Source organism: Lynx rufus, unplaced genomic scaffold, assembly GCF_022079265.1.
Source record: "Lynx rufus isolate CCGP_SWC_20201006 ecotype Redwood Valley unplaced genomic scaffold, mLynRuf1.p SCAF_28, whole genome shotgun sequence".
Taxonomy (NCBI): domain Eukaryota; kingdom Metazoa; phylum Chordata; class Mammalia; order Carnivora; family Felidae; genus Lynx; species Lynx rufus.
This window is the reverse complement of record NW_025814843.1, coordinates 10,666,148-10,678,470: the sequence shown is the minus strand read 5'-3', so window position 1 is coordinate 10,678,470 and position 12,323 is coordinate 10,666,148. Positions and strand designations below refer to the sequence as shown.

Below are 12,323 nucleotides of genomic sequence, written 5' to 3'. Positions count from 1 at the left end.
TCGGGAATTCCCTGCGTGAGCGAGCGGGGAGGGCACCGCCTCCAAGCCGGGGACCGCCGGGCCTGGGGGCCCTCGTCGGGCTGCGGACGTGAGGCCCGGCACACCTGCGGGGCCTGCGGGGCGGACGCGGCCGCATCAGGAGCGACGCACCTGAGTCACCCTGCGGACCCCACCCCCGCCCGCGTCCGCCCGTGTCCGCCCGTGTCCGCTCTCCCAGCCCGTCCGCCCCGTCTCTCCGGTTCCAGACTCTCGGCTCCCACCTCCGCCCGGGCCGCGCGAGCCGGGCGGGGGCGGGGGGCGGGGCGCCAAGGGGGCGGGGCTGTCTCTTAAAGGGCTCCCAGCCGCTGCCCTTAGGCCACTTCCTGGGGGCGGAGAGGACTTCGGCGGCTGCGGCGACACCCGTGCAGGCGGCGGCGCCCGGGTCCCGAGAACCCCGGGCGGCTTCCCTCAGAGTCCTCCGGCGCGCCCGGCTCGCTCTGAGCGTGCGCCCTCGCTCCCCAGCGGATCCGGAGCCGCTCCGCCGCCAGCTGCGCTCAGCCCCGCCTCCGTCGCCAGAGACCCGCGCCGAAGCCAGGCCCTGCCGGGCCTCCGACCGGCCCCCGGCGCCGTGCGCGGACTCGCCCGCGGCGACAGCCATCGACCCGAGAACTCGGAGGCTGGGTCCTTCCGAGGGTCGGCCTGTGCTCGCCGCCGTCACCTGCTGGCTGGACTCCGGAAACCCGCTGTCTGAAGACCGCAGAAGAGACTTGCTGACCCACCGCCCTGCATCGAATGCGTCTGGGCCGAAAGCTCCCTTCCCTCTCTGGCTTCTGTTCTTTTCGGCCGGCCGTGTCTGTGCCCGGAAACCATCCCCCACTACCAACGTAGCTGGGGTGAGCCCTAAATCTTCCTGCCTTGTGTTCCGACCTGTGCATCCAACCCCGAGAGAGTCTGAACGAACCTTAGGACCCAGTTCTGCCCACGCCCGCGGAGTTTGCGTTTTCTTCTCTGTCGGTGTCTCCTGTACTCCCCAAAATTTCGCCTCCTCCTGTGCCCTCTTCGCCCCCCTCTTTTGGGGGCCCTGTGACCCTGAATGTGGGGGGCACACTCTATTCCACCACTTTGGAGACCCTGACTCGCTTCCCAGACTCCATGCTGGGGGCCATGTTTAGGGCGGGCACCCCCATCCCCCCCAACCTCAACCCCCAGGGAGGTGGCCACTACTTCATCGACAGAGATGGCAAGGCCTTCCGGCACATCCTCAATTTCCTGCGGCTGGGCCGCCTGGACCTGCCCCGTGGCTATGGGGAGACGGCCCTGCTCAGGGCAGAGGCGGACTTCTACCAGATCCAGCCCCTCCTGGATGCCCTGCGGGAACTGGAGGCCTCTCGGGGGACCCCCGTGCCCACAGCTGCCCTGCTCCATGCAGATGTGGACGCCAGCCCCCGCCTGGTGCACTTCTCCGCTCGCCGGGGCCCACACCACTATGAGCTGAGCTCTGTGCAGGTGGATACGTTCCGAGCCAACATCTTCTGCACCGACCCCGAGTGCCTGGGCGCCATGCGGGCCCGATTTGGTGTGGCCAGTGAGGACAGGGCAGAGGGAGGCCCTCACTTTCGTCTGGAGTGGGCCCCCTGTCCCGCAGAGCTCCCTGAGGTGGAGTATAGGAGACTGGGGCTACAGCCTCTGTGGACTGGGGGGCCGGGGGAGCTGCGGGAGGTGGTGGGCACGCCGGGCTTCCTGGAGGAGGTGCTGCGGGTGGCTCTGGAGCACGGCTTCCGCCTAGACTCCGTCTTCCCTGACCCCGAAGACCTGCTCAACTCCCGATCTCTGCGCTTTGTGAGGCACTGAAAACGCGGCCCTCCCGTCTGCCTGGGAGGGGGAGAGAACGGACAGCAAAGAGAATGAGAGACTCCCCCACCCCCCCCCCACCACCTCTGAAGCCTCTTCTTAGCTCTGCCTCTGGAGCTGTGAGGGTCAGGGCTGCACCTTGACTGGAGCCCAGATGTGGGCAGGAGCTCCCGAACCTGAGCCGTGCAAAGGGTCTGGCTTGGTGCTAATCCTGGGAGGGGCGGGAAAGATCCCCTGGCTTGCTCTTGCCTGAGGCTGGGGGTCTGCAGTGTCTCCCCGTTGGAGCTCAGTATTTCAAGGGTCTAGAGAAATAGGGACACCTCTCTGCCCAGGCTAGGCCTCGCAGAACCCTGGGGGGGACACCGAAGTGTGGGAGAAAGGAGGACTTTGAACTGCTCTGATGTGGTCTCCTGGACCGTGGCTTCTCCTGCGGCTGGATGGCCTGGCCAGGCCTGACCGAAGACAGACCAGAACATTCTGGAATATGGGAAGGGGGTCCTTTGCTCTGTCTCAAGTCACCTCCTGAGGGAGACAGAAAGGCCACACCCCACCCCACGGTGGCCTAAGGGAGCTAGGAGAATCCCCATTTACTATGGGGCTGGAGCCCCACACTCTAGAAAGCCAAGTTTTTAAAGGACCCTCCATTGATGGTGGAGCTGGCCTCTGGGAAGAAGGTGGCATCTTCTTGGGCCTTGGCCTTACTGCCTTCATGTGTGCACGCGTGTCAGCCAGAGCGTCTGAGCGACGTCTGGGCCTCTCACATCCAGGCTCCCGTCCGTGTGACAGTCTCTCCGTCGTCTCTGCCTGTGCAGGCCTGTTTGGGGTTGCCCAGCAACTGCTTTGGCGCTGGGTATGTCTGCCGTATGGGTGTGAGTAGATTGAGAATTAGTAGTTGAATCACGAGGGTGTGTGTGTGTGTGTGCGTGCACACATGTGTGTTCGCCTCCCCGCGTAGGCACGAGGGGCCTGTGGAGGCCTGGGTCGCCAGGGGCTTCCTGGTGAAAGGTAAGAGAAGTCACTGGGCCCCGCCGGCCCTTGGAGGCCTGTGTAGAACTCTTGGTTGCTAAGGCAACCGTGGGCAGGTTGCTAGGAGAGAGCTGGGAAGGCCCAAGGCGGCCCAGGGCAGAGGGGAGATGAACAGAGGAGGCCGGGAGGGTTGGGGGAGGATGTGGTTTCTGGGTCCCCGAGGGATGGGATCCTCACGCACGAGTTCTTCACGGTGGGAGGCGGGGGCGGGGGGGGGGCAGACTCACTCGCTGTTTATCGCGGGTCACGAACTTACAAGAAGAAAAATAAAATTGCTTTTTGGAACCTCAAACTTGTAAAGGCTGCTGCTGAGGGCCAGGGTGGGGGTGGGGGGCACTGCCCCCTTTGCAGCAGAAGCCCTGCGTTCTCTGCCCAGTCTTCTTCTGGCCCCCAGTTCCTTGGGCCCCTGCTTTGCCCTAGCCAGAGACGGAGCGGTGGTGCTGTTCCAGAATGCTCTAGAACCCCGAACCCCGGCTGTTCCAGAACAGTCTAGAACCTCCGGGCAAAGGGTTGGATCCAGGATCGAAGCATTCCAGGCCTTCCCAGCCTACATGGGGCCAGCCTCCCTGTGCCACCCGCTAGCGGGCCTCATGTGGACGCTGGCACTAGGTGGGGTCTTCCTGGCAACCGCCCAGGCCTGTGTCCTCTGTCACCTCTCAGACCGTGACCTGTCGGGCCGCCTGGCTCGACTCTGCAACCAGGTGAAGGCTCGGTGGGAGACCTGTGAGGCCTCCTGGACCTTCCCGGCCTTTGCCTTAGGTAGGATCAGACATCCAGGGCCCGGCCCGGCAGCATGTGGCTTCCCAGCTGAGCCCCTCGGCCACCACCTGAGTCCCCAGCCCTGGGAAAGTCAGGAAAGAGTCACAGGTCCTCGCCTGTCTCCACAGATGAGGTGTCCACGAACAAAGTCATAGAGAAGACTCACAGAGTCCTGAGGGTCATGGGTGAGATCAAGGGCGAAGGCATGACCTAGGGGCTTGGATGGGCACCAGGGAGGGGGATGGGAGGAGGGACCTGGGGAGGCAGGGAAGGGTGCAAGGCAGGTGGAGACGACGGGAAGGTGTAACCGGGGAGGTGCTGGGTGAAGCGTGGGGAGGCCCTGGGCAATACAGCTGCCGTCTGTCTCCCCAGAGATCAAAGGGTCTCCCTCCTCACTCCCTTTATATTGGCAATGGCTGCAAAAGGTCAAGTTTCCCGAGTACACCAGGGAAGGTACTGACGCGGGCAGGGACCAGGGGCACCCGGGCTGTCCGGTGAAGGGGTGTGTGGCTGAGTGTCTCCTCTCCCCCCACCCCTCCTTGTCTCTGGTTTCAGCTTTCTGTGCTCCCGCCTGCCGTGAGTAGAAAAGGGAAGGGGTAGGTGAGGACGGGGGACCCGAGGAGAGCCTGGCGGTGGTCCCGGAGGGAGTGGGGGAGGGAGTGGGGTACTCTGGAAGGTGGGAGCCGGGACTCCCCCGCCCCAGCTCTGGCCCGGCTGTCTCCTGCAGGGGGCAGCACCATCCTGTACAACTGTTCCACCTGTCAGAGCTTTGCCGTGCACTGCTGGCCTCTAAAGCGCTGCCTCCCAGGTTCCGCTCCCCGCCCTCGCCTCACCCCTGCTCAGATCTCTGAGCTCGGGCTCCCCCCCCCCCCCCCGCCCCGCCACAAGGACAAGCGAGGTCCCCAGGATCACTCACTGCTTCCTGGGTTCCCTGCAGGAAGTCACGATCTTCGGGAAGCCAGGATTCTGCTCCTCTCTGTGTTCATAACTGTCCTGCTCCTGGGCGTTCTGAGCCTCGTGGTGGAGTGAGTGGGCAGATGGCGGGTGTGGCCTCGCCACCCTTGACCCCCCAGCACCTTCTACCACCGTCCCTGTGCCCTCTCCTCCCGGCTGCCTGCCCTGCCCCTCTCAGGCCCCCCATTCTCTGTGTCCCCTCAGGTCCAGACACTTCAAAGCAAAAAGTGACATGTGAAGACAGCCTCCCAGCCCCCACGTCCTTTGGAAGGGACCCGCCAGCCCCTCACTTCCAATCCCAAAGGCTCAGCCTTCCAGACCCTAAACCCAGCCGCCTCCGTGATCCCAGTGTCAGATGGCCTCCAGGGGCCCAGGCACCCACAGCTGGAAAGTTCCTCCCCTCCGGCCCTCAACTAATCAGCCAGAAGCAGTCACTGATTCCAGGAAAATGGCTACAGGAGGAAAGAACCCCCTCCACACACACACACACACACACACACACACACACACCGCCGCCCCCACACCCCCTTCTGCCTGTTCTCGGAAAGCGGGGGCTGTTTGCCCCAGAAGCTGCTCTTGGCCCTCCTCTGACTGATTGGGAATCCGGGAACGAGGGTTCTGGAAAACTCCCTCCCTTTAGAGTGGCGACCACATCAGTCAGCCTGCTGGCATGCTATCCCTCCATTTAACATTGTGAAGCCTTGGCCTCCCACAGAGGCCTCCCTCCTGCCAAGATCAAGTAAACCTGCTTTTCAGTGGCCTCCGCCCGGGCCTGGCCTCTGTCTACAACTGGGGAGGGCAGAGGGGGGACGGGAGACTCGGTGTAGCACAACGGTCCTCAACTGGGTGGGGGGTGGATTTCACACCCCAAGAGGCGTTCGGCAACATCTGGAGACATTTTTTATTGCTTCGATCGGGGGATGTGCTACTGACCTTTAGGGGGTACACACGAGCAATGCCGCTGGCACCTTATGATGAACGTGGGCGTCCTCTGCGACACAGAGTTGATCTGCCCGACACCTCCGTCGTGTGTGGTTCAGAGACGCTGGCGTTTAGTCCGCTGGCTATCAGGAGCTTTGGGTTGGGTAGATGGACGAGGAAACGTAAAAAGAGAGGCCTGTCGCCAACCCCAAGTCTCCGTCGGAGGGGCTGGGCCTGGAAGGGATCCTGACACACGCCTAGCCCGGTGGTTTTCAAACTGGGTATCTAGAGGCTCCAGGGCAAAGGTTCTCATCCGGCTGCACATCGAAGTCACCTGGGCCTTAGGTCCAGAGATTCTGAATTTAGTGTGAGGTGGGGCCTCAGTGAATCTAACTTACAACCAGCCAGGGCTAGCACCGTTGTTTTTGGGGTGTCCATAAGGGTCCTGGGGATGGGGAGGGTGCCTACTCCTTCTAGGAAAGTACATTCGATATTATTGTACACATTCTGGTCCAATCCCTTCATTTTATACCAAAAGGAGGGAAGGAAAGAAGGAGGGAGGAAGGAAGGAGGGAGGAAGGAAGGAGGGAAGGAAGAAGAAAGGAAGGAAGGAAGGACAAAGGAAGGAAGGACAAAGGAAGGAAGGAAGGACAAAGGAAGAAGGAGGAAGGAAGGAAGGGGGAAGGAAGGAGGAAGGAAGTAAAGAAGGAAGAAGGAGGAAGGAAGGAAGGAGGAAGGAAGTAAAGAAGGAAGAAGGAGGAAGGAAGGAAGGAAGGAAGGAAGGAAGGAAGGACAAAGGAAGGAAGGAGGAAGGAAGGAAAGAAGGAAGAAGGAGGAAGGAAGGAAGAAAGGAAGGAAGGAAGGACAAAGGAAGAAAGGAGGAAGGAAGGAAGGGGGAAGGAAGCAAGGAAGGATGAAGGAAGGAAAGAAGGAAGCAAGGATGAAGGAAGGAGGAAGGAAGGAAGGGGGAAGGAAGGAGGAAGGAAGGAAAGAAGGAAGAAGGAGGAAGGAAGGAAGGAAGGAAGGAAGGAAGGAAGGAAGGACAAAGGAAGGAAGGAGGAAGGAAGGAAAGAAGGAAGAAGGAGGAAGGAAGGAAGGAAGGACAAAGGAAGGAAGGAGGAAGGAAGGAAAGAAGGAAGAAGGAGGAAGGAGGAAGGAAGGAAGGGGGAAGGAAGGAAGCAAGACCCGAAGATCATATGCCAAGTTCTTACAACCTGCCCAAGATCATACAACAAGTCACGTCCATTCATCTGACGGACGCTTAGCGAATACGCGTCGGGCGCCAGGCAGCGTCACTGCCCAGCCTGGGGTGAGAAGCCACGACTGCCGACCGCCCGGGCACCACGGCCCCCTCGGGTCTGCAGCCGCCCTAGCCCTTCTTGCCTATGGACTACAGTAGGCCTGGCCCTTGACCCTGACTTTCAAGACTCTCCATCAGCAGCTCCCCACGTCTTACTTGGTCCTCGTGCCAGAGCTCACCCATCTTGGCCCTAAGTGGAATCTCCACCCGAACGCCCCACAAGCCTGTCGGAGTCACGAGTCCAAACCCACCTTCCTCCCCGACCCCGCCTCCTCCTCGTGATCTCCCTCTGGGCTAATGGCGGTGCCAGGACGAAGGGACATCCCCTTCCTCTCCCGCCTCATGCCTGCTTCTCATCAGTAAGCCGTCCACCTTCGTAATCCTTTTTGGAATCTGGCCCCCATGTGTCCCCGGAGCTTTATCTCAGCTCTGCCCACCCCTCAGCCCCGCTGAATCACTTGCCCACTTTGTTTCCTCATGGCTCCTTGCCTCTGCCCAGGCTTGTTCCTGTACCCGGGATGCCCTTCTCCTTTGGCTCCGACATCACCTCTTCTGAGAAGCCTTCTCGGAGCTCCTGAGGCAGAGTAGAATGTCCCTTCTCCAGACATCTGTCGTGGGGCGCCAACGTCGGGGGTGGGGTTCCTTAAAAATCTTCCCTCTCGACCATGCGCTACCCTATAAAGCTGCTACCTGAGGTTTTGTCTCTGCTTCCCCAGAACCGGGCCCGCGGTGACAGCAGGAAGCATCTCTAGCCATCTTGATCCCTCCTCTTCTGAACCTTGGTGACACCCCCCCCCCCCCGCACATGAGTTTTTCATGAACTTGTGACACAGGAGGCCGGCGGGGCTGGTGTTTTCTGTGCAGGGAAGGCCGACGGCCTGCCAGGGCAAGGCTGGTTCTTCTGAGCCCCTCACAAAATAAGAGGGGCCACGAGGGCTCTGGCAGTTTTAAACCATGGACCCTAAAGCCTTTGACGTGCCTCCTCCATCAAGAGGTAGGGTCTCTGTAGCCTTCCCTTGAACGTGGGCTCTACGACGGGTTGACCAACCGAATGAGGCAAAGTGAACTGGGCCACTCCCTGGGCCAAGGCCTTGAGAAACTGGCAACTTCTGCCCTCTGCCTCCGAGAATATTCACTCTGAAACCCAGTGACCATGCTGTGACGATGTGCAGGCTACAGGGAGAGTCCACCCTGCGGCGGAGGGGGGGCGGGTTTCAGTCAAAAGGCAATATCTTCTGCTACCACGGGAGCGATAATACAGCCCCCAGCTGTCAGGTCACCTGCAGACTTTGCGTTTTTCCAACGATGGCCCCAGACCCAGTAGGGCAGAGAACTTGTCCCCACCTTGTCCTCTTGGAGTTCCAGACTCTCAGAGCCCAGGAGCGTGATCAAGTGGTTGGTTTAGGCCACTAGATATCACTACTCAGCCGTTGAGGACAGTGGGGACAGAAGAAAGGAGCCTGGGACTGGGCACCTAAGGGCCTCACGACACAACTGGCTGTGTCACCATCTAGCTACGTGCAGGAGAAACATCACTCACCAGCTTCAGCCTTAGTCTTCCTACCAGTGCGGAGCCTGATGCAGGGCTTGAACTCATGAACTGTGAGTTCATGACCCGAGTGGAAACCAAGCGTCGGCTGCTTAACTCTTGAGCCACCTGGGCGCCCCCCTACCTGCAAAGTCAATGTTAATGGTGGCTAATGTACGGAGACGATGTGTCAGACACAGCCAGTTAGCTAAAGCTGTGTAACAAATGATGCCAAAGGTTAATTGTCTAAGGCAATAAACATCATCTCATGGTTTCTGTGGGTCAGAAATTCGGGAGAAGCTTCCCCGGGTGGTTCTGGCTCATGGTTGCCCATGAGGGTGCTTCAAGACGTCCATCAAGGTTGCGGAAGTCGAGGGTTTGACCGGGGCCAGAGGATCATCTCTCAAGATGTCTCACTCACGTGCCTGGCAGGTTGGCGTTGGCTTGTTGGCAAGAGGCCTCAGTCCTTTGACTCGCGGAGCCCCTCCCCAGGGCTGCTTGAGCGTCCTCATGACCTGGTGCCTCGGTTCCCCCAGAGCGAGGGGTCCAAGAGAGCGGGGCAGAATCCTCGCGGTCTCGTACGAGCTCACTCGGAAGTCACACACCATCCTTTCTGCGACATCCCTCTGATGACACAGAGGAGCCCTCGTCACTGTGGGAAGGCACCGTATTCAACAGTGCTGGTGCCGGGAAGGAGTTTCATCGGCAGCCGCTTGGCTACCGGCTGGCGACCCCCAGCTGTGTAGACACAGATAATTCTCCAATGACACCGAAGGTACGTACTGCTAACAGATGCATCTCCAAGAGGAGGACACGGAGGCCCAGAAATGGGAAGTAACTTGCTCAGATTCACAGGGGGGTAAGTGATAGAGTCACAAGATGCCAACTCAGGTGGTCAGGCTCCCAAGGCGGGGTCTAAGCTACCATGACCCTGAAGACAGACCTTCAGCTCCTCTGTGGCCCGGAAGGAACAGGGTGGATTCAGCACCCCTTCCACTCCGGAAAGCCAACCAACAGACGCGTACAGGGTGGTGGGCTGGTGACTCCAAAAACTAGCAAGATAAATGCAGCCTGGGAAGGATGGGACCTGGGGATGGGGTGATGGAACGGGAGGGTTTCACCCAAGGGTCTAGGGAGAGCCAAACTTGGGGGCCCAAACAGTGAGGAAGCAGGGACGGGTTGACCAGAGAATGCTTACGGTGAGGTCTGGGCACTCCCGTCCCCATCACTACCAGCAAAGGAGCTCTTGGCGTCAAAAAGTCTCCTTGGCCTCACCCTACCCAGATGGCATTGTCTCACCCACTTGTTCAACAAAGGTTACTGAGCACTTATTGTACGAGCCAGGCACAGGACTGGGCAAGAGGGACGCGGCAATACCCAGGCGAGATAAAGTCCTTTTCTACCTGGAGCTTGGAATCTAGCAAGGGAGACAGACAAGTTACCGGCAAATTCTACAAGAACGAGTATGATGATGGGAAGGCGCAGGGATCTTGGGGTTTGGGGGAAGGGAGCAGATCAGGGAGGGACAGGCTTCCTGCGCTCAGCCAGAATGGGATAAGGGTGGGAGGACTTCCAAGCAGAGGGAAGAGCCACACAAAGGCTCTGAAGAGAGGTGATTTCCCTCGTTGAGAGGTTGGCGTGGGTAAGGCGGAAGGGGAGAGCCCCGTGACTTCAAAGATCAGGGCAGGAAAGTGGGAGCTAAGGGGGAATGAACGCGGTTCCCCAAAGGAGAGGGGAGTTTTCCGCAGATGGATGGGCCCTACCCCTGACCCGAACCCAAGGCAGTAGATGGGGAGGACCCCAGCAGGCCTCTCTGCTTACCCTTCTGGTTCCCTGGCCTGTGGGGAAAGACTTGGCCGGTGGTGCCAATGTGCTCATCCTTCCCGGATACAGAGCCCGCAGGGCAGGGCAGAGGTTGGGGAAAAGCAGACGAAGCGGGAGTGATGCCAGATCTGGGCCTCCAGGTTTAAGGGTGAGCAGGACCCCCCATCGTGGCTTAGAAGGGGCGCCCCTGAGGGTGGTCAGACAGTGCTTCCCCGCACAGGTGGGGATGACAGAAGCTTCACTCCAAAAGTAAGAGATGAATAGGGACAAGGGGAGGAATAAAGAGACCTCTCTGATTCCCTGGGTTTTGTCCAAGCCCCAGATGAAGGTGGGGCTGAGCCTCTGTGTCTGGTTTCCTGCTGGGGCAGAGGACCTGGGCCCGGAGTCCAGTCAATAATGCCCCCTCTCTTCACCGCCTCTCCATCCCGTCGCCAAGGCCGAAGCAGGGCCAGTCTCTGTCTCCGGAACCAATGGGAAGAGCCCCTTCCCTGAACTCCCTGCTCCTTCTCCGTCACCTTTGCCCAGCCCCTTCCTGCAGTAGGCTGGTTCTGTCACTCCTCTGTTCAAACCTTTCAGTGGTTATCAGGGCCCTCAGGCAAGGCCCAAGCTCCTGACCACGTTCTCCAAAGCGTTGCAGAAATCCAACCAGGGCCATGGTCATGGCTGCTTGTTCACTCGGGTCCCCAAAACCTGGCATGGTGCAAACTTGCCGAGGGGTAAACTGATGCCCAGTCTGGCTTCCACCAACCTCTCTGGCTGCACCTGCCTTCATAGACCCCCAAGCGCGCTTCACGCACACGTTCAACTCCCAGAGGACCCCTCCAGTGCACCCGGATCTGTGAAGACACCGGACTCAGAGAAAACTCAGGCGTTACACGCTCTTCCTCGAAGAAGCTCATGGAGCCACGTGTTTCCCACCAAGAACTTGGGCGACATCAAGACGAATCTCAAAAACGCGCTGAGTCAAAGCAGCCAAGTGCAATTATAAACAGTATGTGGCTCCGTGGAGAAGAAGGTTGGGAGCAAGCAACAGTGATCTTTGCGCTAGAGAAATCAGAAGAGTGGTGGCCTCTGGAAAGTGGAATTGGCAAAAAATGGGCACGACGCAAGTTTCTGGGATCGTTGAAATGTTCCGAGTCTTTTTGTACATTGGCTGACGTGCATTGAGCCACGTGGTTAAATCTGGGCATGGTACTGAATGCGAGTTATACCTCAATAAAGTACTGTCAGGATACAAAGTAGAGTAACGTTCGCATGAATGTAACAACAACGAAAGACCCTCAGTGTCTGGATTAAAGAGCACATCAGATGCAAGCAAAGAGAGAACAATGAGCTGGAAGATGGGCCCAAGGAGATTATCTAGATGGCATCACAGTGACACAAAGATTGAAAAATATAGAAGGGAGGCAGATTACACGGAGGATGGGTTGAAAAGGTCTAGCATGCTTTTTTAAAAATTTATTTTGAGAGAGAGACAGAGAGCGAGTGGAGGAGGGGCAGAGAGAGAGAGAGAGGGAGAGAGAGAATCCCAAGCAGACTCCATGCTGTCAGCACGGAGCCCAGCATGGGGCTTGAACTCACAAACTATGAGATCATGACCTGAACCGAAATCAAGAGTTGGCCGCTTAACCGAGAGTCACCCAGGCGCCCCTAAAAGGTCTAGCATACTTCTAGCCATAGTCCCCAAAGGAGCAAAGAATGGACGAAAAAGAATATTTGAGGAGATACTAGCTGAGAATTTCTCCAAACTGATGAAAGGTATGAATTCACAGATACAGGAAATACAAAATACTAAGAGAATAAATTAAAAAAGAATCTCTTCCTGGATACTTTGTAAAGAACTACAAAATACCAATGATAGCTCTTTTTTTTTCTTTTTTTCTTTTTTTTTTTTTAGAAATGTTGACACTGGGAAACCGACAATCCCTCCAATTTTAGACTCTGTCTAGGCTGGGGGTTGACTTCCTGCACCATCAGCACCTCTCTGCCCTGGCTCCATTTGTTTTTTTAAAAAAACTTTTAATGTTTATTTATTTTTGAGAGAGAGAGAGAGAGAGAGAGAGCGCGGGCGCAACTGGGGGAGGGACAGAGAGAGAGGGAGACACAGAATCCGAAGCAGGCTCCAGGCTCTGAGCGGTCAGCACAGAGCCGGACGCGGGGCTCCAACCCGCAAACCTTGAT

The 12,323-nt window shown here is 58.4% G+C and overlaps 2 protein-coding genes across 2 annotated transcripts; both read left to right on the top strand.

Annotated features, from left to right (window-relative positions):
• Positions 1-1,039: 1,039 nt before the first annotated feature.
• On the top strand, positions 1,040-3,031 carry KCTD11 (potassium channel tetramerization domain containing 11). Its single transcript, XM_047089825.1, has one exon. The coding sequence runs from the start codon at positions 1,132-1,134 to the stop codon at positions 1,828-1,830; it is 699 nt and encodes a 232-aa protein (XP_046945781.1). The 5' UTR covers positions 1,040-1,131; the 3' UTR covers positions 1,831-3,031.
• Positions 3,032-3,407: 376 nt separating this feature from the next.
• TMEM95 (transmembrane protein 95) lies at positions 3,408-4,807 on the top strand. The gene is made up of 7 exons (XM_047089734.1): positions 3,408-3,615; positions 3,744-3,800; positions 3,988-4,068; positions 4,171-4,191; positions 4,343-4,423; positions 4,553-4,640; positions 4,774-4,807. Exons 1-7 carry the CDS (start codon positions 3,408-3,410, stop codon positions 4,805-4,807), a joined length of 570 nt encoding a protein of 189 aa, XP_046945690.1.
• The last annotated feature ends 7,516 nt before the right edge of the window (positions 4,808-12,323 follow it).